The sequence below is a fragment of the Haemaphysalis longicornis genome, unplaced genomic scaffold (assembly GCF_048455015.1).
Source record: "Haemaphysalis longicornis isolate Haplotype H1 unplaced genomic scaffold, Haemaphysalis longicornis Haplotype H1 scaffold_304, whole genome shotgun sequence".
Classification (NCBI taxonomy): Eukaryota; Metazoa; Arthropoda; class Arachnida; order Ixodida; family Ixodidae; genus Haemaphysalis; species Haemaphysalis longicornis.
In genome coordinates, this window is record NW_027526338.1 from 205,071 (window position 1) to 227,862 (window position 22,792).

Genomic DNA, 22,792 nt, shown 5'->3' on the forward strand with positions numbered 1-22,792 from the left:
TTTAACGCGCCGACGCAGCTCGGGTGATGAGGCGCGCCGTAGTGGAGGGCTCCGGATTAATTTTGACCACCTGGGGATCTTTATCGTGCGGCGAAATCTCGTACACATGGGCATTTTTGCTTTTTGCCTCCATCAGAAAAGCGGCCGCCGCGGCCGGGAATCGAACCCGCGACCTCGTGCTCAGCAGCGCAACGCCTTAGCCACTGAGCCACCGCGGCGAGTGGGTTGGTTCATAAATTCTGGGGGCCAAACATAAGTTAGAATGAATCTTCTGAAACATGCTGTAGCATTCTTTTGAGCTTATTTTAGTCATACGGTTCCCACATTGAACTAGGGTCTGATCAGTAAGTGAGAACATGGTTCCCTGCTTATAAGAGACATCTCGTATAAGAGAGAGAAACTGCTCCACGGTACGTGTCTCTTTATAAAGGGGTTCAACTGTATGAACCGTGGTGAATGCAATAAATGAAGCAGTTTTTTGACGCATCACTAGGTACTAATTTTACAGCTCATTAAAATTTGGTGTTTGAAATGGGTGTTCGAAACATTTCCTTGCCACTGGTGCCACCAAAGTTTAATGAGCTGTAAAAGTAGTTCCAAGCGATGCATCGATAAATTGCTTCGTTTATTGCATTCACCAAGGTTCATCGTATTGGAAAATGTAAAGATTACAGTTTTGTGACTAGGACTGTTTTTTTCTGTTGTTCCACCAAAAATGACTGAATATCTCTGGTTATCTTGGGAACTAATTGACCAACTGGGAAATAATGGCATATTTGAAATCAGTGGGAAAAAAAGCAGCAAAACTGACAAGCTTCACAGAGCTTACTTGAAAATAAAAAAAAGTAAATTTTTTAATACCCATGTTCCCAAAACACATTTAGTTCATTCGAAAGATTGCCTCGTTAGAATCATACTGACACCACTTTCAATGCACACTTCACTCAAATGAGCTATATAATTAGGAAAAAAGGGAATAACCATGCGACCCACTAGCTTATTTCCCGCAACAGAACATATGATGTCATATGCGCCTAGCTGTGTGATTGGCTGAGGCCGGCAAAAGCAAACGCAAATGAGGCATGGCTTATAAGCTTGCTGAGCGAGCTGTTTGCGGTTAAATGTAATTGTAATACATATTAATTTTACAGCAGTAAGAATGGTGCGGTAAACAATGAAAGTTATGAAAATACACAAAGGTATAGAAGTACCAACGTAAACTGCAGTTGGTACCGGGCGCACTAGGCTTGTTTTAGCTGCACAGCAGTCTGCTGCTTTGGAGAGAGAGAGAGAGATCAAACTTTATTTAAAGCGGCCCATGTCCGGGCTGCCGTAAATGTGGTTCTGGTGGGCCTGGAAGACGTTCAGGTGAAAATTCCGCAGGTGTCTGGGCCCCACACGTTGGCAATGTGCCGGGCGAGGCGAGGCCAAAGGATGGGGCGAAGATCAGGCGGAGGAGCGGCCCAGTTTTCCCCATGAGTATGGAATGTGGGATGGTAAAAGGTGTGGATGAAGAAAGTGAGGTGATCGCCTGGCGCGAGGACAAGTCCAGTAGGTGTGTTTAACGTCGGGATAGGCACCACACACTTGACAGTGGGGCGTGCCATCTCGGGTCATGATATAGTGAAGAACGAGGTCACAAGGGAGGGAGAGAGTCTGAGCCTGACGGATCTAAGTGCCTTCGCGGCGTGTGAGGTCAGAAGTGGGAGGAGGAAGATTACGGCGGGATCTGCGAAGGTCCTTCAGCTGTTGCCTCCGGGCCTTGCGATGGGCGGCGCGTTCTTCCTTGGGGCTGTAGTCCTGGGGCCAGGGTTGAGGGTCGCTCAGGTTTTGATTTGCACGAGCAAGGGCATGAGCCCTTTCATTCCCTACAATTCCCTGGTGTCTGGGGACCCATTCTAGAAATACGTGCAGGTGACTGTGGGCTGCCATGTAGCATGTCAGCTCGTGATGAATGTGCGCAGGTAAGGAGTTAGTTGCAAATTCTCTGAGGGCAGGTTGACTATCCGTGCGGATGGTAATTTGGTCAGTTAAATGGGTTTGCAGCATGATCGAATCGGCAATGGCTTGAATTTCAGCAGCTGTAGAAGAAGGTACATTACAGTGTTGACGGATGGTTTCTTCACGTGGACCTACCGTGAAAGTTGTGGCCATGTTCTCGGTAAACGTGGCGTCTGTGTAATATGTGTCATGTGATGGGCTGGCAAGATGGAGGGCTCTACTTCGGCGCCTGCCGGAGTCTGAAGACGGGTCCATGTGGCGTGGGATGGGCTTGACCATTATTCTAGGGATTGTGTCCCATGGTGGAGGTTCTTTTGGTAGAGGAAATAAGTGAGATGTCGCAAACCCTATATCAGCCAGGATGGTGCGACCTTGGGTTGACGTCGTGAGCCTGTGCTGTTGGGCAGCGATGTGCGCGGCTACTTTCTCCTCAAGAGTATTGTGGAGGGCCGTGTCGACAAGAAGATAGTTGGGGGCGTACATGGGCACACCGAGCTCAGTTCGTAAGCATTTCCGGATGTTGTCTGACACGACACTGGCCAATTGGTGTAAGCGACGTGGTCTTATGTGACCCTGTTTGTCGAGGATACCCCATGTTTCACGAAACGATTGCTTTCTACAGTAACAAAAGCAATCCAGATGCAAATATGGTCAAAAACAAAGCAACTGCAGACAATGGTCTGTGGATCAGTATGTTAGCGCCATCTGGGATGACTGACGGCAAGCAAGGCTGGAGAGCCGAATGACGCAGTGGAAGTTTCTTTGAGTACGTGCACCTATGGCTCCATTGCTGATGCCACAAAAACACACCATTTGGTGGGAGAACATAAATTTTAACCTAAATTAATTTCCCAGTCAATAAGGCATCATTTGCTGCCGGACAAGTGCTGGGGCACTATAAAAAACAAAATCTTTCAAGTAAACCAAACTTGTATTTTGTCTGCATGGCCCTGTTAAATACCAAGTCATGGGACAGCAGAACAGATATGTGCATAAAAGCAAGCACCATTACGAATAAATTAGAACCCTTCCACTACTGTGAAGATTGAAGACAAGTTAATCTGTGTTGGTGTTATATGTGGTGGCTTACTATATTGATAGAATTAAGACTCATACACATTACTTCCTTGGCATTAATCCTAAATTAATTGTCATATAATTTATTTTGGGATAGTTTTGGTAAAACAAGAGTTGCAGCTGTTTTATGTAACCATGCTCCCCCTATAGAAGTCCATTTATTGACAGCAGACGAGAATTCTGCATCATTTACCAATTCACTCTGAACTAGTTATGACAAGTAAATGAAAGTCGACGTAATGATAGAGTTGTCTTAGCGACCAATTTCAGGATGATCTGCTCAGCATACCTACATTATGTAAAGAGCAACAGAGCATTTTACACGATGTCTGGAGCCAGCGCGTGCGATTCTTTGTCAACATGACTAACAAGCCGCAGTTGTGCGACTAACGAGCTGTCTCTGCTGCCCTTTTCTCCTCTCTCTGTTGCTGACTGAAGATTCCAGTGAGGAGCAGATTGTCCTGACAGACGACCACCTCGACCGCGCCTTGGAGGAGTACAGCCCAGCATCCCTTCGGGGGTTGAACCTGAGGAAAGAGCAGAAGCTGCACTGGGAAGACGCGGGGGGCCTGGCTGATGTGAAGACCTCCCTTCAGGAGGTCTTCCTCTGGCCCACAAAGGTGCGCTTTCTGTCTTTCTTTTTTTTTTCGAATTTCTTACTCAGTTCTTCCTCTGGCTTGTCCCCGTCTCTTGCTGCTTCGTTTTTCTCTTTTTTTTTCTCGTCTTCTCCCCCGTCTTCCTCTTTTTATGCTCCTCCTTCTGCTCCTCTTCCTTGCGATTCATTTCCCTCTTGTTCTTCCTCCCCTTCCATCCTCCTCTGCCTCCTCCTTCTGCTTATTCTTCTGTTTCTCTCTCCTCCTCTTCTCCTCCTCCTACTCCTCCTCCTCTTGCACCATTCTGTTTCTGCAAAAGTGCTTCAATGAGCTGCTCCAGTCTCGTTTCAGCATCCATGATGTCTACCATCACAGCTCTTAGTGTAAAAAAAAATTCGGCCGCCTCTGCAAATGAAACGCGAAGGCTGAGGAAAAAGCGGAGCTGGTGGTGGTGTTCTTTACGCAAACTGGGTCAAATCAAAGTCCACAATCCACCCTCCTGAAGTCTAAAATCCAAACAGCCAAAGTCTGAATCCAACGACCAAAGCCAGCGCCAGCACTGCGAACTTAAGTAAATGCTGAGTGCCCCGAATGCGCTGATAGTGCAGTTAGATAGATGCCAGTTTCGCAATACGAGGGACGCGGGTTTCATCCCGACCACAGGAGGCGTTTTTTTCTTGAGGAACACACTTCCCACACGTGCTCGTCGGCTCCTTCTCTCGCACTTCTTCGCATAGCATGTTTCCTCCTCTCCACTTTGCTGTGCCTAGTTTTGAGCGACACCAGGCACAGATGGAACTCGAGCTTTTAGTAGCTCCGCTGTTGAGAGTTTCGGTGGCAGTGCCTGTTTTCACACTTTTGCCTTTTTTTGCTTCAGCAAAGAACCACCACTGCTGCTGCTGTTGCTGCGAATGGTATACTTGTAATCACGGCACTTCAATCTGCCAATTAATGGCAGCTTGTTGTTCCACCTCATTGTATCTTCAATATTAGCAGTGGAGGGGTGGGCAGGAGGAAATTTAGCATTCATTTTTGCGGTTGAATTTTGTCGATGTGTGCACAAAATCTAGGCTCGCACGTAGCTGACATTTATTATCCCACCATGAGCTTATAAGCTCAGCCCATGTTCTTTGTCTACCAGCTGCTTTTGCTGCTCTATCGGGGATCAGTTATTGGCATTTCTTTTTTACGTATGTCGCGCATTTCCCCGCAGTACCCTGAGCTGTTTGCCAACTGTCCCATCCGTCCACTCTCGGGCCTGCTGTTGTACGGGGCTCCTGGAACGGGCAAAACGCTTCTTGCGGGCATCGTTGCCTCTGAGTGTGCAGCCAATTTCATCAGCATAAAGGTGAGGTGGAGGCCTTGTTCGCATAGTACAACTATGCACGCAACTGTGACGTCACACTGACTTGTCACATTTTGTGAGTTGTCCATATTCGTTTGAGTTCTGTATGTTTATTTCCACATTTCTCATCTCAGTGGCTAAGGTACTGTGCTGCTGAGTCCAATGATGCAGGTTCGATCCCAGCCACGGTGGCTGCTTTTCAGATGGGAGCAAAAAGCGAAGACGTCCGTATGTCGAGATTTAAGCGCGCGGTAAAGATTCCCGCAGGGTAGAAATTAATCCGGAGCCCTCCTGCACTGCAGTGCGACTCATAGCCAAGGTGTAGCTTCAGCGCGTAAATACCCCAGAAGCTGGCAATTGTAAATCGAGTCGAACCTGGTGAGAAGTCAGACATCCCCGTCAGGCACAAGACTCCCGAGAACACCTTGTCGAAATAGGTTCCGGGCAGATGTTACCGAAGGAACCGCCCGAAATTGCTTCAAATCTGCCAGCTTGTGCGTGCCGGTGATGACAGAAAATCATGAGGAGTGCAGTGAAGTCACCGCCAATGTTGGTGAAGTGGGGAGCGGTTTGTCGGAATTTCCGGACGCCATTGCCGGATCAACGGACGGGCAGTTTATGAACGTGGATCATGGTGTCGCGACCACAGGAGAGTTTGGAGGGCTACACTGTCGATATCGTACTGAGCGCAAGTGAAAACGAGTGCAACGAGGAAAGCAACGACGATCCTTTGCCCACAGCCTCCAAAGTGATTGGTGCACTCGCACTAGTCTGGTGCTTCTTCGCAAATGTGAAAGATTGCAGCCTGAGCTTCTCCAATTCTTTAGACAATGTGGAGAAGTGCGTACTCTCTCGGGCAGAGAAGTTGTTGAAGCAGAAGAACATACAGGACTGTTTCGTGTGAAAATAAGGCAGTTTCGCAAATTAAGTGCTTTTAAAAATGCTGCCTGCTTTTGACGTCCAGTTCCTTAGCTTGCTTATATCGAATTATCCTCTATATCGAACTGATAGGCGTTTTTTTTGTGAGTTCGATATAACCGGGTTTGACTGTACTAAGGTATGAATAACAACCGAAGCATTTAGCATGAAGCGTACAACCAATGTGCGAGAAGCTCTACAGTCTAGTCCATTTATAACAATATTCAAGTGCCAAGAAATTCCATTGTTATAACCAATAATTGTTATAAGTGGGTTGCACACAAAAAAAGACAAAACAGTGATTAAAACATTTTATTTGCATGCTAGCAAGGTCATACTACTACTTATTTGCAGAAAAGGTACCTTAGTTGGTGGGCTTTGTTTGCTGCATGCGAAGCTGGCACACATCTTTTTGAAGAGCATCTGTAGGTGTTTCACCTAGCTGAGCAAAGGGTCGTTGAAGTCCCTGAGGGACTGTATCATGCGTTGGGCCTCCTGTAGAGACCCTACCTGAGTAGGCTGCTCAACTGCGTCGTCTGAGTATCACTGTCAACTCTGTCTGCAGCACATACTATCCGAACAATGATCACTTCTTCAGTGAGGCAGTCGAACATAGCTCTGATGTCCTTTCCGTGGAAAAATGGAGACATTTGAAGTGGTTGAAAAGGCACCCAGTCAAATTCAAAGCGGTGTGCACGTGACACGACAGGTGAACGTAGGCGAACGTGCGAGCGAGCGGCGCCGGCACCAGCGTTGCGAGTTTGCGAGCGGGCGCGGGGACTATGCCAATGCGCCGGCACCGGGAGGGGTGTTCGGAAGGAAAACTGCTCTCCCCATCCTCTCATTTTGTCGTAAGCGGCACAGTCGACTCGTTTTCTTAGGGGTGGCAAGGATGCCAGGCGCATCGTGGCTTCTGGTGCATGCCGTCGGCGTGGAGAGCCAGCGGCAGCTTGAATTTTCGGTGCGCACTGTAACCTGATTCAATTGTTACATCCAATATCACGGCACTGGAACATTGTAACAAACGGTTTCTTTTACCGTAGAATGCGTACGAAAGTGGACGGTGCCATAGTTGTTCATCGTTATATCCGATATATTATTACACATGGTATCGTTATAAGTGGACTCGACTGTATTTGCGTTGGGTGAACTAGCTCAGCGGTCAGCAGCCTGTCCACACATTTGCGATCACTTTTCTGTCTACGGAATGCAGTTGCTAGAGATAATATATTTGTGGGCATTTGGGGGATGCTTACTGCACGAGCGTTATTCAAGAAACAGTCATCTAAGCTGCTGGGAAGGCTAAAACTATAAAATACTAACAAACATACTATACGGTACATACTGTATATTTCCATTCCCGGGAGCGCTGGGGCTATGGCCGAGTGGTCTGAAGCTGGGTGTAGTGTGTCGCAATTAGCAAGTTTGATCCGCCGCGGTGGCTCAGTGGCTAAGGCGTTGCGCTGCTGATCACGAGGTCGCGGGTTCGATTCCCAGCCGCGGCGGCCGCTTTTCTGATGGAGGCGAAAAGCAAAAACGGCCGTGTGTACGAGATTTCGGCGCACGTTAAAGATCCCCAGGTGGTCAAAGTTAATCCGGAGCCCTCCACTACGGCGTGCCTCATCGCCTGTGTTGCGTCGGCGCAATAAACCGTGCAATCAAGCAATTAGCAAGTTTGAATCCCCGATAGGACATATTCTTTGAAGTTAATTTTTCTGTACTGCATGTAATGTTTTCTGTACTGAATTCACCATCTTGCGGTGCAACCCTCGTTGCTCTTTGAGCGAGGTTGCAGGACACGTGTATACTGACACTGATGCACTGGCGAGCTCTCGTTGGCGTGGTGTTGACATAAACACCGACTGCTTGCAAGCACGGTGCTGGGTCAGCCGACCGTCGGTCTGGTCCGAACACGCCTCTTACGACAGAGGCACGAGCCAAGCAAGCTCCAACGGTGGGGGCAAAGCGCCTCGCAGTTGAGCATCTCCGGTGACGCAGAGATTGTTCAGCCACAAGCAAAGCGTACGCCCCGGTTGGGAACGTCACGTTGCAACTCGAATACGTGTCACTGCTTGTTAGTAGGGGTGTGCGAATATCAATTTTTTAATTTCGAAGCGAATTCGAATAATAAAAACAAAGTTCGAATCGAATCGAATATTTTTCGAATATTTTTCGAATACGAATACTCATTGTTTTTTGTAAAATTAATGTTTTCACCATCTAGAGACACAAAAACTGCAACTTTATTGCACAACAAATCACACAAAGTAAAATTAGGAAATACACAATACCATTGCACTGAACAGGTTAAGGTCTGCACTCACTTAAATGTTAACATGGAGAAAGGTTAACTTCTCGACATGTTCGGGGAGCAGTGACAACCTCCTGCTCGTCACCACTTTACCAGATACCGAAAACAGCCGCTCACTTGAGACACTAGTAGCTGGCATGCTCGAGCCCGTGCACATTGCCGCGCGCTGATACAGTAAAATCTTGATGATACTAATCTCGCGGGACTGCGAAAAATATTCGTATCATCCGAAATTCGTATGAACCAACACAGACCAAAAAATTTAGCGCTGAAAAAAGTTTTCGTTTATTTCTTTTCCTACTTTCGCGTGAAGAAATTCGTGATTTTTTCTGCTTTTTTTAACCCACGTGTCGCAAAGCATTCCTTTCTGGAGCACGTAAAGCTTCGCGCTCGTCTCCTCGCTCGCTGTGCCCAAGCTCGCTACGCGCCGCAACAGCCAAGCGTGAACCGCATGGTGCGTTTTAAGTGTGAATACACTTTATAAGCGACCCCAAACCATCCACCGCCGGCGGCGGCGTTGTCGTCCGCAGTGCTCCTCTATATTTGAAAAAGAAACAGCATCCGGCGCCAGGTTTCGATCCGAGGACTTTGCGGCCGCAGCGCGACGCTCTACCGACCAAGCTACGGACGCGACGGTGATATCAGTGTTAGACGCGCCTTATATCTTTAACGCATTCAAACTACGTCGTCAGCGGCGTGCGTTGGCGACTCAGCGGCGTTATAGCGGCTTGATAACTGCGTGGTGTACACGTGATACTACAAACCCGATGGAAGAGATGGAAGAGAAGGCGGCGAGGCGGTGGGCTGCGGGGGCCGAACGCAAGCGCCGCAAGCGGGCCGACAACCGTGCATTCGCACTTTCACATTCTCCCCCTCGGGGAAATGCGGGGTAATTTTTGCACGCGATTCGCTCGCCTCGGCTCTGCGAGCGCTGTATTTTCACGCCCACATCGACGATTTCGCGCCCGCGGTAGCGCCTACCTCGGTCAGAAAATGACGCACGACGCGCGCGGCAGAATGGAGGAGCCTGACTACTTGCGATGAGATCGAGACAGCCGGCTTGGCTCCGCCGGAGATGGTTAGGCTTAGCACCCCGGCAAATATTTTATGGGCGCTTTCACTAGCGGCGCGGATGATGTTTTATAGTACCGTTTTCGCATGCATTATCAGCTCCTTTACCGCACAAGCAACTTCGTGTCTCCCTTGAGCCGCATTTTAAAGAGCGGTTAGAAGCGGTCGCACGAGCGCCCGCGCCACTGCAACTTTTCTTTCCTCCATGGCCACTGCGCGGCTGGAGCCGACGCCATGTTGACGCCGCCGGCCGCGCCGCGCGCAGCGTGGGGGTGGTTTCGCGGCGGTGTCAGCGCGTTGGGCGTGCGCAGAGCGTTTTCGCGAGCAGAAAACAACAGCCCGGCCGTTTCTGTAGAAAGAGTGACAAACAGGGGAGCAAGAGCCGTCACTTGCTCGCTCGGCAGTCGGGTGCCTCGCCGGCTCGTTCGTATCTTCCGCCGGGCCGCGCAGGTCCGTTCGTAACAGCCGAAATTTTTCCCATTGCAAACGATGCAATTTAGCCGGGACTTTTCGGAAATTCGTATCATCCCGAAATTCGCACCCCCAGAATCGTATAATCGAGAGTCCACTGTAAATAAACACCGATACAGACACGCTCTGAATTTTTTTTTTTTTTTAGTTTTGGGTGGTTCGAATATTTCGAACAATAAAAGTGTCGTTCGAATCGAATCGAATACCAAAAAATTCGAATCGAATATTCGAATTTTCGAATATTCGCACACCCCTACTTGTTAGTTGTTGTGGCTGGCGCAGACTGTGCACGATGTTATTTTTTTCTTTCAGGCTTCGACGTTTCAAGATGGTCGCTTGATTGACTACTGAATGTGTAGCCAGCTCTTCGTAGCCGGCGCATGTTTGCCTGTTGTCTGTGTAGCCTTTTTTTGCGTTCCTCTGTTCTTTTCGCCATGGAATTTCCCATTGCGAAGACATGGCGGGCTCACCACGATGCTGCGTTCAAGAAGAAAGTAATCTTGTGCATAGAAAGCGATGGAAATCGGGCCGCGTCCTTTGTGTTCAGTGTTCCGGAGACGCGTGTGGGACTGGCGCAAGCAGAAAGAGGAAATTTTTGCAAGCAAGGCGACACGGAAAGGGTTCAGCGGACCAAAGAGGGGATGATATCCCCAAATTTTTTTTCTTCAAGCTGCAAAAAACGGGTGCGTGTTGCAATAGAGGGCGCGTTAGGTTCAATTAAATACGGTGTCCGTCCGTTGCACCAAAAACCCTGAAGTGTGAGAGAAAGTGGCAAGGAGGCAAGGAGCCCACGAGTTGGAGTTGGGAGTGTGCGCCTCAAGGAAAAATTGTGGTTAGGGAGGTCCCGGGAATCAAACCCAAGACCTTTTCACTGTGAAACTGGCAACCTAACCACTGGGCCACCCAAAAGGCCCGAGGCCTCTGGAGTTAGCAGCGCTGGGGAACGATAACATATGCAGCCAATTGGAAAGAAAAAAGGCGGTGTTGGCATACAGTGCGCAACACCTACAAGAATAAAAAAAAAAGGCCAGATAGGAATTTTCACAAGTACTAGAGCTAAATGGGTTAATTTTGAAGCGAAAAAAAAAAAAAAACCTAACAATGAATTTAGACGCCCATAGCATGCAAAAACCATTTCATCTTGCCTGCAGGCCGCCTCATCATAAATGCACACGTGTTTGGGAGGCTGGAAATAAATTATAGAAGAATGAAAAAAGTGATAGCCCCCAAAATAAGCACAACAGAAAGCAAATAAAAGGCCGCCACCACAACAAACAAAAAGAGACGAACCATGGGAAAAACGCTTCCCATGGTCAGAATCTAACCTGGGTTCCTCCATGATGAAACTGGCTTCTATGCGATTGCATTCGGGGTGTGATCTCTCATGTGCTGTTCTCCTCACCAGTTAACGCACATTTGCGCCTGAAGAGGGAAGCACAGATGCCGAGTTCCCGAAGCCAGTTGCCATGGATTCTAGCGCGTGCTAACGCGGTTCACTTTGGGAGAGATGTGAAAGGCTGCGCAGACAAACGATCTGGGCCTGCCAGTCATGGCGAACTTTCAGCGGCAAGTTCGGAAATTCATGTGAGGTGCAAGAGCTGGGTCTCCGACGAAGGGAGAGGGGCCACCAGCCTTGCACTACTAGCGCAAGCTGGGCAAATTTTTTTTTCATCAAAAAAGCAGCCTCTTTAGGAGATTTTTGCTTTAGCAGTGCTCCCCTCTCGCGAGTTTTCATGACAGGCACATTATGAAGAAAGGTGGTCACCCGATGGTGAAAACTGTATGACAGATATGCTTGTTGGTTCTATAGTGATTGTAAATGGAGGTGCTGTATTCTGCAGTCACCAGTGAAACACTGTACTACTCCAGTTCTAAAAAAACTGCTCCCACCTACACTAATAAGCCTAATGTGGCCGCTTCTTGTTGTTTCTTTCAGGGTCCTGAGCTCCTGTCAAAGTACGTTGGTGCCAGTGAACAGGCCGTCCGGAATGTCTTCCAGAGGTAGTACTGTCATGTACCTTGCATCTTTCCCAAGATTTTTGTTCTTAAGGGGCATTTGAAATTTACAGGCAGTATGCTAGACAGCCTGGGAAGCAGTCTGTTCACGTGTCTGAGTAGGTGGCAGAGCAACTGATAATTTTGGCCAGTTCTTCAAATGGAAACACCGTAGCATGTGCATCCATAAGGGCAAGCAGTGGTTTTTTAAAAGACAGAAAAAAACAAAAACAAATGTTGCAAACAGTGTTGCAATAAAATGTAACTGAAACCATTTGCGCACTTAGTAAATTACAGAGGAAGTTTTTAGTTAAAAAATAATATTCAAGTATTGAAGTGTAGTATTGTGCATATTTTGCTGGTACAGTGGAACTCCGATAATTAGGGTGTGTGAATATCAATTTTTTAATTTCGAATCGAATTTGAATACCGTATTTACTCGTGTAATCCTCGCACTCGCGTAATCCTCGCACCCCTAATGTGAGCCACCAAAACTTGGATTTTTTGGTTCCTCGCATAATCCTCGCACCCCCAACTTTGCAGCGGCGAAAGTTGCCTGCTCGCGAAACCCGCATGGTGCACGCGCTCTCCAACGCGTGCCTTCCCCCGCCGCCTCTCGGTTCGGCGGAGAGCGCTGTGTATCCAAGGCCTTCCAGGCGCCCTAACAACCTGCATGACTACTCCCTAACAGGCGCCCTAACATGCTACTCACACACGGAATAAAAAATTGCGCATCGGAAAGAATGTTTTGACACTGTCCTTGAGCCGGTTTCGCGTGCGCGCAACTAGACGATGTTCGCGCAGCTCGCTGTCGTGTCGTCGTGTCGCCGTCGTGGTCCCGTCGTTGAGCGGCAGCAGTCAGTGAGTCACTCGCGTCAGTGGTGGATAGCTCGCTGCCATTTTGAGAACTTTTTGATCTCTGTTTTGTGCTTGGTGCCGCCTCGCTATGGGGAAGAACGCCAGCTACACTGCCGCTTTCAATTTATAGAGTACGCAATCGAACACGGCAACCGCGCCGCAGGCAGGCACTTCGGCGTCACCGACTTCAACGTGCGTTACTGTCGAACTTCACATGCAGGGCACGCACATGACGACGACGAGATAGGGCGCGCGCCAGAAAGCAAAGGCGGCAATTTCATGATCGCTGATCGACGGGATACTGTTTACGTTGTAAATTATAAAATAAAAAGAAATAGCTGCTGTTGGCAACACTGAGCTTACATATACAAAAAACAACCGCTACATTTAGCGGGATTGGCAGAAGGCAAATTGGCAACACTGTGCACCGTATTTTTTTTTCCCTGCATAATTCTCGCACCCCTAACTTCGCATTGACTTTTCCGAAAAAAAAAAGTGCGAGGATTATGCGAGTATATACGGTAATAAAAACAAAGTTTGAATCGAATCGAATATTTTTCGAATATTTTTCGAATACGAATACTTATTGTTTTTTGTAAAATTAAGGTTTTCACCATCTAGAAACACAAAAACTGCAACTTTAGTGCACAACAAATCACACAAAGTAAAATTAGGAATTACACAATACCATTGCACTCAACAGGTTAAGGTCTGCACTCACTTAAATGTGAACATGGAGAAAGGTTAACTGCTCGACATGTTTGGGGAGCAGTGACAACCTCCTGCTCGTCACGACTCCACCAGATACTGAAAACAGCCGCTCACTTGAGACACTAGTGGCTGGCATGCCCGAGCCCGTGCACATTGCCGCGCGCTGATACAGTAAAATCTCGATGATACCAATAACGCGGGACCGCGAAAAATATTCGTATCATCTGAAATTCTTATGAACCAACACAGAACAAAAAATTGAGTGCTGAAAAAAGTTTTCGTTTATTTCTTGTCTTATTTTCGCGTGAAAAATTCGTGATTTTTTCTGCTTTTTATAACCCCCATGTCGTAAAGCAGTCCTTTCTGGAGCACGTAAAGCTTCGCGCTCGTCTCCTCACTCGCTGTGCCCAAGCTCGCTACACGCCGCAACAGTCAAGCGTGAACCGCATGGTGCGTTTTTGCACGCGATTCGCTTGCCTCGGCTCTGCGAGCGCTGTATTTTCACGCCCGCATCGACGATTTCGCGCCCGCGGTAGCGCCTACCTCGGTCAGAAAATAATGCACGACGCGCGCGGCAGAATGGAGGAGCCTGACTACTTGCGATGAGATCGAGGCAGCCGGCTTGGCTCCGCCGGAGATGGTTGCCGCTTAGCACCCCAGCAAATATTTTATGGGCGCTTTCCAGCGGCGCGGATGATGTTTTATATTACCGTTTTCGCATGCATTATCAGCTCCTTTACCGCACAAGCAACTTCGTGTCTCCCTTGAGCCGCATTTTAAAGAGCGCTTAGAAGCGGTTGCTCAAGCGCCCGCGCCACTTTGCGGCTCTGACGCCATGTTGACGCCGCCGGCCGCGCCGCGCGCAGCGTGGGGGTGGTTTCCCGGCGGTGTCAGTGCGCGCTGGGCGTGTGCAGAGCATTTTCACGAGCAGAAAACAACAGCCCGGCTGTTTCTGGAGAAAGGGTGACAAACAGGGGAGCGAGAGCCGTCACTGGCTTGTTCGGCAGTCGGGTGCCTCGCCGGCTCGTTCGTATCTTCCGCCGGGCCGCGCAGGTCCGTTCGTAACAGCCGAAATTTTGCCCATTGCAAACAATGCAATTTCGCCGGGACTTTTCGGAAATTCGTATCATCCCGAAATTCGCACCCCCAGAATCGTATCATTCAGAGTCCACTGTAACTATATGAATAAACACCGATACAGTCTGAGAAAGCATGTACCGTTCGCCGTGTATATGCTTCGCGACTTTGCTGCTGAGCCACGCTCTGAATTTTTTTTTTTTTTTAGTTTTGGGTGGTTCGAATATTTCGAACAATAAAAGTGTCGTTCGAATCGAATCGAATACCAAAAATTTCGAATCGAATATTCGAAGTTTCGAATATTCGCACACCCCTCTTGAAAGTCGTATTATTGGCAATAATACGACTTTCAAGAGCCGCGTGGAAGCATCGTATGACTGGAGTGTCGTATGATTGGGGTACTGGTAAATACTGCCCTAGTAGACGGTCCCACGACAGGTGTGCTAAGAACTTTTTAAAATTTCTGTATTTAGCACATTCTTGCGTGATTTGCGAGACCCTAGCTGAAATCCCAAGCTTCCAAAAAAATCGCCTATTTTGTGCCCCCCTTTTCCTCCGCGGTGTCTGTGCTATCTAGCATACCGTGTGCCTCACTACCCCTGGCCGTCTTTCGGTAGCCCGCCAGCCCTGTGCCCCGTGCGCGTGAGATAAGTTGGGAAGGCCAATGCGGCCAAGTGAACTGAGAGGGGAAAAGGCGAGAGTGCGAAACTGCCAAGGCCAAATGAAATGAACGATAGTACGAGACGGTGATGGAAAAAAGGCAGGAAAGAAAGAAGAACCGCGGGACGATGCGGGAGGTTGAAGCTACGAACAGGGGGGGGAGAGAGCATCGTGAAAGGAAGAAACTTTGATTGAGCGGGTGAGGAAAGCGAGTGTTTGGTCATCGCTGTGGGGTTGCGGTGCACGTGCATTCATGTTTGCCAACTCGATAGGAGCTTCAAATTGGTGGTCCGCCGGCCACCTCGACTTTGACTTCTCGCTGTTGGTGTGTTGGCGCTCTGCTGCCGCGTTCTGCTGCTCTGCTAAGCTCCCGCCTGCTGTTACCCACCTGCTTGCTTCAGTCTGTTTAGCAAGTGGTCGGGCCCGCTGCGAACTGTTTACCTTTGCGCATCAAGCAGAGTCAACAAGCAGGGGTTAAGGAATACCGGTTGGGACGAGGCGGCGTAAAAGGTGTTAAAAACGTTGGTTTATGCCCACCAGCGTCTGTCATGTAAAGCGGTCTGCGTGCACTCGAGCATTGTATGATCGGGTTTTTTATGCATTGCTTCTGTGGGGAGTTAGGTGGGACCAGGATGATCCATTATAAGAAGGGGGTCGCTGTAAGACCGGGGGGTGTATAATTGGGGTTCCACTGCCTTTCTGGGCTAAGCGGCAAAATAATAGCCAGCCTTGTTGCACACTTGGCATGACGTCTTCTCGATTTTTACCTTAACGTCGGTTAGAGTAATTGGGAGCCCCTCTTAGACCCTGAGGTTGTAATGATGTGGCATTATATTATTCATCGTTTATAAACTCGTGGGCTTTATTTTTTACCTGTAATGTTGCGCCGTTCATAAAAATAGTGCAATTATGCTTGCATGGCTTTCTTTTACACTTGGTGGTAGAGAACAAATTGAGCCATTGTTACAAAAATGCCTGAGTGTGTTATAATTTTTATTGCATGTATTCTGATTACACTAACATGTGTCACGTGAGTGCAACACACATTAGTGTGTCACGCTAATGTCAACTATATCTGAAATGCATAAGAAATACTGGCAAGCAGGGTGTAAAAATAAAATATAAATTAACAGCTTATGGAAGCAAGGGTTAGCGCAGTAACGACAAGGACAGGGAACAGACTGGACAGGAGCTACAAAACTTTGGGATCGTAATACAGGGTGAGGCAAAAATTTTACACTGATCTAGCAGGAAATCTAGTATATTATAAGTATGTCCTTAGGGTAATGTGCTGTTGAATTAGTACTAGGCTTCACTCATTGAGCCTTTTGTTGAGCTTACTGGCCTGGATAATTCTTTTAACGTTTACCAGTTATAGTAGCATGGATTCATAGATATCGAATTTCTGTGTAAGCACCATTATTTGGAAAAATTGGAGGAGGCTTGCTTTTGCCTTCTTTGATGAAAAGACTGAAGACTGGTCTAACGAATTAGTTATTTTAATTGTCTCTTTTCGCAGGGCCCAAAATGCAAAGCCCTGCATCATCTTCTTTGACGAGTTCGACTCCATTGCACCGAGGTGAGTTGCGGGCAAATCATGAAGTTTCATTAGAAAATCATGAAGTTTCCTGCCTTCCTTTCCCCTGTGCTTGTTTGCACTGTTAATGCAATATCTTTCTGCGCGTGCAGGAGAGGACACGACAGCACTGGTGTCACTGATCGCGTGGTCAACCAGCTTCTGACACTGCTCGATGGTGTGGAGACCACCACAGGTGAGACTCAATGCGCTGGCGCGTCAGACAAAAAATTGGAAGGCATGAGAACCTATGTCTGTTGTCCTTTGCACTACTTTTGTGAGGCCACCCATATACTTGCTAGCCATGCGCTCACGTTGCCTTCTTCTTGGTACTCATTGTTCAAAAATTGCCGTGGCAAAAAATGCTGTAGGTACTCATAACAATGCTGCTTAGGCCACCTATTTTTTTGTCATCAACTTTCCACACGGTGGAAAAACTTGACCTAACAAGCAAAAGTGGTTGCATGAAGTTGAGCCTAACCCTACAGCACGCTGCATTTTAGCATGCTCACTTGTATAGCATGCTCCCTTGCTCGTGACGAAGTTGCTCTTTCTGTTTTCAACCTCTCAACATTAGCTTTGATAAGAGTGCATATTCTGATAAAAAAGAATTCACCATGAAGTGAAGTTTATGCGTTAATTGCAAACCAGTGAGCAATTTCGAGGGACATTTTTTTTATACACCTTCATGGGTGCATTGCAAGCGTACCGTTTATAGCTGCTTGTAAATTCAGACGGAGTAGCATATTGAATTGTATTTTAGCGAAAGTGCAGTTATTATAAATGTCTTGAATTCATTTAAGGGGGGACGCGGGGATCAGATTTCGGAAAGTGACCAAAAAATCGTTTTTTCGGAACTCACATTTTCGGATTGCACGTTTTATATTCTATGCGTTCACAAAGTTTCCCCGCCACAAACGATCGCGAAGTGCCAAAGAAAAATATTTATATCGGCTGAGGTGGCAAAATATTTCCTCAAAATGACGAAAACACGGCAATTTTCGCAGCGCTGTATCTCCGGAACGACGCTACCGGGCGCCGCCATCTTGGTCGCGTTAGATCGGCCGACTCTTTAACTTTCGTTTTCCGGTCGCTCCTTTTGTCATCGCTCGCTCACAAACGCACAAACGGCAGAAAGAGAAAGATAGTGAAACGAAGCAACCGATAGATGGTAACACGCGATTGGCTGTCCGGCCGCGTTTTTAGATACGGCTCTCCTGATTGGGCGCCGCCATGCCAGCAAAAACATGGCCGCCGGGCTGCTGCGCATTTTACGCGCACTGCGCTCCCGATGTTTTCAAGGTTTCCCGGTCGACTCGGTAGCAGTTTACTCGTTTTATCTGTTGCGGTACTGAACAGTGACATTACTGTTATCGCGGCGATAATGTTGAGATCGTGCGCCAGATAGGGAGGTGCGCGGCTCGAAAGACGCATCGAAAACGTGCCCGCGACGTCGCCGTGGTCTGTCCTTGAGTGGGAAGCGCGGTGCGTGCGCCTACGATTGCGGTTCGTGAAGCGAACTTTTGGACGCATTGTGAGCATTGCGATGTTATAAAAGGCTGAGTTATTGCTGTGTTGCACAGCGTGCTCGCGAGCTTCGGGAATGGAATGACCGACTCGCCAGAAGTTGCGGCGCGCGCTGCATTGGCGCGACGTGTTCGGGCAGCGGCCGATTGCGGGATCGGTTGCTATTGCACGCGAGTAATAACAATTGATGTACGGGAAGTGAAATTTAATGGGAAAAGCGAAGTTATCAACCATATCAAGGTTACCTAAATTACGATCGTGGGGAACGCGCGCGTAGGGGATTGTAGGGCGGGGGGGAGGGGGGGGGGGTGCAATGAACCGTCACCTAGCTTATTTGAGAAACTTTTGCCGTGGCTCTAAACTAGTTCGTACAACGAAGTCTGGAATTACAAAATAATATTTTGAGTGTTAAATAAATTAGAAAAGACGCCGTAAGGGTGCAGCATTCACAATTCGATATTTTTATTGGGTTTTCTATTTTCGCAATGTTTGCAATTCTGTTGTCTATCTTGCAATGATTGATTCTCCTGAAGGTGAAGAGCATGGTATGCTAATAATAATCAATGTTGTAATTGTGTAAAAAATCTATACTCTGCTTTCAAATAGCTCATCTTATGCTTGTGATGCCCAGATATAACTTTTTGACACCGAACAGCCTCATGTACTAAGCTGTAGCTTTGGCAATGTTATGAAACCCAGAAATCTGCTGAAAGTCTGCTGGAATATTACTAATATAAAACGAAACCATGCCTTACTCTTCATTTTGGAGACAGTTATGCATTAGGCATACATCAAGTAAAGTTTAGGTACCCTAGTAGCCCATAGCAAACTTTGTGGTACACTAGGTGTAAAACTGGTGCTTCTGCCATCTGAAGGCCTGCACATGAAAACCTTCAATTGGCCAGGAAGGCCTCCCAGATGCACCAAATCAAAGGGCAAAGGTCTTTGAGGTTGTCCCCAAGCAAGGACAGCAAGGACTATGCTGCTGGTGCAGTTCGAAAAATCGTGAAGTCTTCGTAAACTTCAAGAGCCGTTTTCTCAAAAGTGCGTTTTACGAGTTCTTCGTTGCTCGTGGAAAGGATAGCATGGCAACCACTGGGCGGATTTCGACACTGTTTGTTTTATTTCAATCCTTGAAGAGTTCTGCAGGGTATGACATTCTCGGATTTTCATTTTAGGGCCTAGATATTTTTTTAAGTGACATTTACGGCCAAGTCAGCTGTATACTACTGGTTACAGGTGAAAATAATGTTTTCTGTAAAAAAAATGAAGGGTGTAAAAAAAATTCGAAGAATGTCATACCCTGTAGTGTTCTTTTGACTACAATTTAAAAGTATTCTGAACTTCCTACCATATGTCAATACCTTGCTAGGCTTTCCACGAGCGGACAACATGTGCACCTCTGTAACACAAGAACTACTGAAGGTATCATTCTTAAATTTCAAAATTCACCATTTGGAGTGTTTTCCAATGTGCCTACCAAATTTCATTACTCTATGTCAAAAAATAAAAAAGTTTGCTCCGATCCCCACCTCCCCCCTTAAATTAAAAGGGCCTATCAGATGAATAAAATATTGAAGATATCCAAACAGAAACACTGTGCAGGGGTGGAACAGTTGCACCATTTGTGCCATTGAGCGCTACATTTGTTTACCTGTGCCATCCTGCGCTGAACAGCCCCTGTTGCGCCAAACTCGTGTATCAGCGCCGTCTTGCGTTGCAGTGGCTGAATTGAGCCGTGAGATACGACCGCCTTGATGCCCAGTGCCCCAAAAATTGGCTGAAACATTGTGTTTTCGATTCCATCAAGGCGTTTATGGTTTCGGTTTCATCAAGGCTATGGGCGGCTGTGGAAGATGATTTTGGCTTAGCTGTAAGTAAGGCTGCAGGCACGAAGCGCCTTCTCCGCATTTTTTTTGCATTTCTTTATGTTGCATTTGCACGGTTTTCTTTGCTGGTGTCGTCCGCTGCGCCACAAACAATGGAAAATGACCAAAAGTAAAATGTTTTTGTGTCTCATCGCGAACAGATTGAATAATATTTGCATGAAAAATTTTACTTTATTGGAGGTGCACATCAGTTTAGCCACCCATTTTTGGCAATCCTAGCATTACTGCCCTCAACTTTCCGTAGCTGCATGTATTGCACAGACAGGGTCTTGGATGCTTTGCCCTCACTTGCTAATTCGGTTTGCTGTTGTTGGGAGGCAGTTACACATTTTACCTGTGAATTTTGGGGTTAGCTTTCATCAGGGGAGGATGGTCCAACATTAGGTAATCATGTCTTCTAGCGTGCTCTCGTTACGTAGTCTACGGCAGAACTTCGGCTACTCTCGCAACCTTGTGACAGGTTTGGAACGCACTGAAACCACTGTTTGATAGAAAAAAAAAATGCAAACAAACACGGAATACTGCTGTGGGTTCGCATAACCACTGCTGTTTACCTGACTTGAAGCAAGGCCTGTAATCTGATGTCTTTCGACTCTACATGTGAGGGTTAACATTTGAATGGTAATACAGTCGAGTCCACTTATAACGATACGGTTTATAACAATATATCGGATATAACGATGAACAGCTATGGCACTGTCAACTTTTGTATTCTTTCTATGGTGAAATAAACCGCTTATTACAATGCTCCAGTGCCACGATATCGCATATAACGATTGAATCCGGTGATATTGTGCACCAAAAGTGCAACAGTGACGACTCTAATGACGCGGTTGCGCAGCCTACTCAGGTAGTGTCTTCGTAGGAGGCCCAATGCGTGACACAGTCCCTCGGGGACTTTTTTTCCGACAAGTACATTTACCTCAGCTAGGTGAAGCACCTGTAGATGGTCTTGGAAAAGATTTGCGCTAGCTTCACACGCGGCAAACAAAGGTGACTGACTGTGGCTTCTTTTGAGCTCTGTTCTGAGCTCTGTTCCGTCTTTTTATTTCGCAACCCGCTTATAACAATTATCGGTTATAACGATAAGATTTCCGTGGCACTTGGATATTGTTATAAGTGGAGTAGACTGTAACGCGGCGTGCTCGCTGGGGCCAAAAGTAGATAACTTGACCTTCTGTAATCCTCCAGACATAGTAAAAGTACTGTGTTCCGGATTCAGATTAGCTTCTAGTGCATGGTAGAACGCTTGATATAGTAGATAGATAAAACGTAATTGGCAGGGGACTTGCACAGCGTCCTGTAGGGAGATAAGGGAGGCACCATAATGCTGTGAAATGGTGTTACATCTGCTCCAAATGGCATTTCTGGCTGCTCAAAGCCTGCTACAAAAGGCCTTTCTGACTGCTCCACACCTGCTACAAAAGGCACTTTTGCCTGCCCCCAGGACTGCTCCCGAACTCGTGTACCCTGTTCCACCCCTGACCATGAAACGTAATGTTAACGTTTCTTGATGGAAAGCAATATGGTGAGGCTTTGCTTTCCAGACATAAGCTGGAACATGGCTTTATGAGACCTGGGTCAGCTGGCATAATTTATGAATGGCCACGGAGTGGTGCTTATCCCACATCTTACATCCTACATGTTTGAGTTGGAGGTTGGCGCACTGCCCATTTGTCTTGAGTGAAAGTGGGGGCGATGTAATCACGTATAAGTTATTCTTTTGTGGATACACATAATGTGGGAGCAGTGCCACGTTAATCGACATACCTATTTGTAGGAGACAGATGACTTACATAGAAATGAAATGTTTTTTGTTGGAGGGCCTGGTGATCGAATGTGCAGATATGGCCGTGAAGAACATTCATTTGTTATACGACGCAGTGCTCATCAATGATGGCCTGCTTTGTGAATGAAAATCCTTGTTCAGGTTATTTTATTTGTCTGATGGAATTCTGAGGTGCTGTGCATCAGTGTCCAACCATTTTATTGTTGCGAGGATCATGTGTGTGTTGTGAGGATCGTGTGTGACTGCACTGATAATGTAACTTTTGTACCTATTCTTCTTTAACAGGTGTCTACGTGTTGGCCGCTACAAGTAGACCCGACCTCATTGACCCAGCCTTGCTCCGACCGGGCCGTTTGGACAAGTGCCTTCATTGCCCCCTGCCAAACACGGTAAGGACTGGAAAGTTCTATTTCATTCCATGGTTCTGACCTCGCCACTCCTTGTTAAGGTCAAGTGCCAAATGTGGTGGGTGAAACAGTTCTCTGTTGTTTCAGCTAAGTTTTTAGAGGCACCCGCCACTTGAGGAAACAAAAAATCATATGTGCGCTGAGTAGCTGTAGAAGTGATGTTCCTAGAAAAACATAAGTGCGATAGATCCATTGCCAATAGCTGCACTAACCACCATGCCAAACACTGCCTTCATATTATGCCATCACTGTTGTCCATACAAACTTGTTGTATTGTATTTGAAATGCTCTGACCCGCCGCGGTGGCTCAGTGGCTAAGGCGTTGTGCTGCTGAGCACGAGGTCGCGGGTTCGATTCCCGGCCGCGGCGGCCGCTTTTCTGATGGAGGCGAAAAGCAAAAACGCCCGTGTGTACGAGATTTCGGCGCACGTTAAAGATCCCCAGGTGGTCAAAATTAATCCGGAGCCCTCCACTACGGCGCGCCTCATCGCCTGCGTTGCGTCGGCGCGTTAAACC

At 47.3% G+C, this 22,792-nt stretch overlaps 1 protein-coding gene across 1 annotated transcript in view; it reads left to right on the forward strand.

The window, feature by feature from the left end:
• The window catches only part of LOC144177775 (peroxisomal ATPase PEX1-like), a 71,795-nt gene extending 49,473 nt beyond the window's left edge, over positions 1-22,322 (forward strand). Inside the window, exons 12-17 of the mRNA XM_077705345.1 lie at positions 3,517-3,698; positions 4,885-5,019; positions 11,724-11,788; positions 16,608-16,667; positions 16,778-16,860; positions 22,155-22,322. Of these exons, the coding sequence (XP_077561471.1) occupies positions 3,517-3,698; positions 4,885-5,019; positions 11,724-11,788; positions 16,608-16,667; positions 16,778-16,860; positions 22,155-22,297 (668 nt within the window). The 3' untranslated portion in view covers positions 22,298-22,322. The remainder of the gene's footprint in view (positions 1-3,516; positions 3,699-4,884; positions 5,020-11,723; positions 11,789-16,607; positions 16,668-16,777; positions 16,861-22,154) is intronic.
• The last annotated feature ends 470 nt before the right edge of the window (positions 22,323-22,792 follow it).